Raw genomic sequence first — 1753 nt, 5'->3', positions numbered from 1 at the left:
AGGGGGTCTCTCCAGGTGCTGGGGGGTCTCTCCAGATGTTCTGGGGTCTCCCCAGGTGCTCAGGGGGGCTCTCCAGGTGTTCAGGGGTCTCTCCAGGTGTTCAGGGGTCTCTCCAGATGTTCAGGGGTCTCTCCAGGTGCTCCAGGGTCTCCCCAGGTGTTCAGGGGGTCTCTCCAGGTGCTGGGGGGTCTCCCCAGATGTTCAGGGGTCTCTCCAGGTGCTGGGGGGTCTCTCCAGATGTTCAGGGGTCTCCCCAGATGTTCAGGGGTCTCTCCAGATGTTCAGGGGTCTCCCCAGATGTTCAGGGGTCTCTCCAGGTGTTCAGGGAGTTCTCCAGATGTTCAGGGGTCTCTCCAGGTGTTCAGGGAGTTCTCCAGATGTTCAGGGGTCTCTCCAGGTGTTCAGGGGTCTCTCCAGGTGCTCAGGGGGGTCTCTCCAGATGTTCAGGGGTCTCCCCAGGTGTTCAGGGGTCTCCCCAGATGTTCGGGGGTCTCCCCAGGTGCTGGGGGGTCTCTCCAGGTGTTCAGGGGTCTCCCCAGGTGCTGGGGGGTCTCTCCAGATGTTCAGGGGTCTCTCCAGGTGTTGGGGGGTCTCTCCAGGTGTTCAGGGGGTCTCCCCAGGTGCTCAGGGGGGTCTCTCCAGGTGCTGGGGGGTCTCTCCAGATGTTCAGGGGTCTCTCCAGGTGCTCAGGGGGGTCTCTCCAGGTGTTGGGGGGTCTCTCCAGGTGCTCAGGGGGGTCTCTCCAGGTGTTCAGGGGTCTCCCCAGGTGCTGGGGGGTCTCCCCAGGTGCTGGGGGGGCTCAGGTGGCGCTCAGCAGGCGCCGTTTGGGGGCCGTGGCCGTGTACGGGTGCCAGCGCCACTCGACGTCGGCCGCCTCTCCCTGCTCCAGGGTCCCCAGGCGGATCAGGTAGGCTGGGGGGACACGGGGACAGGCTGGGGACACTTGGGGACACCAGGGGGACACTTGGGGACACTTGGGGACACTGGGGGGACCCTTGGGGACACGACGGGGACACTTGGGGACACCAGGGGACACTGGGGGACACTTGGGGACACAGGGGGGACACAGGGGGACACCAGGGGGACCCTTGGGGACACTTGGGGACACTGGGGGACACTTGGGGACACCAGGGGGACCCTTGGGGACACCAGGGAGACACTTGGGGACACCAGGGGGACACCAGGGGGACACTTGGGGACACCAGGGGACACTTGGGGACACCAGGGGGACACTTGGGGACCCTTGGGGACACCAGGGGACACTTGAGGACACCAGGGGGACACTTGGGGACAGCAGGGGGCCCTTGGGGACACCAGGGGGACACTTGGGGACACTTGGGGACACCAGGGGGACACTTGGGGACACTTGGGGACACCAGGGGGACACCAGGGGGACACCAGGGGGACACCAGGGGACACTTGGGGACACCAGGGGGACACTCACGCCTCAGCTGGAAGCGGGGTCCGACCTCCTCCAGCTCCACCGTCCGCCCCCGGCGCCGGTACACGTGGTTCCTGCGGGGGGAGGGGGCGTCAGGGGGGGTCAGCGTGGGGAGGGGAGGGGTCTGTCCCTGTCCCCGTGTCCCCAAGGTGGCACCCACCGCACGAGGATGACGTCGTCCTCGTTGGCGAAGGTCACCACGCGGCGACTGTCGGGACGGGGAACCGGGAACAGGTGCTTGAGGATGGTCCCAACCTGCGGGGGACAGGGAGGGGACAGGGAGGGGACAGGGAGGGGACAGAGAGGGGACAG

General features: G+C 66.7%; 1 protein-coding gene across 1 annotated transcript in view; it reads right to left on the bottom strand.

Moving 5' to 3' along the window:
- Positions 1-6: 6 nt before the first annotated feature.
- LOC107199281 (IMP U3 small nucleolar ribonucleoprotein 4) overlaps positions 7-1753 on the bottom strand; it is a gene marked incomplete at its 5' end in the record, with an annotated part of 7499 nt that continues 5752 nt past the window's right edge. The window contains 3 exons of the mRNA XM_015616614.3: positions 7-912; positions 1445-1515; positions 1602-1743. Coding sequence (XP_015472100.2) covers positions 800-912; positions 1445-1515; positions 1602-1743 — 326 coding nt within the window. The remainder of the gene's footprint in view (positions 913-1444; positions 1516-1601; positions 1744-1753) is intronic.

The sequence above is a fragment of the Parus major genome, unplaced genomic scaffold (genome assembly GCF_001522545.3).
Source record: "Parus major isolate Abel unplaced genomic scaffold, Parus_major1.1 Scaffold549, whole genome shotgun sequence".
NCBI classification, from domain to species: domain Eukaryota; kingdom Metazoa; phylum Chordata; class Aves; order Passeriformes; family Paridae; genus Parus; species Parus major.
This window is presented reverse-complemented; position numbering and strand designations above follow the sequence as displayed.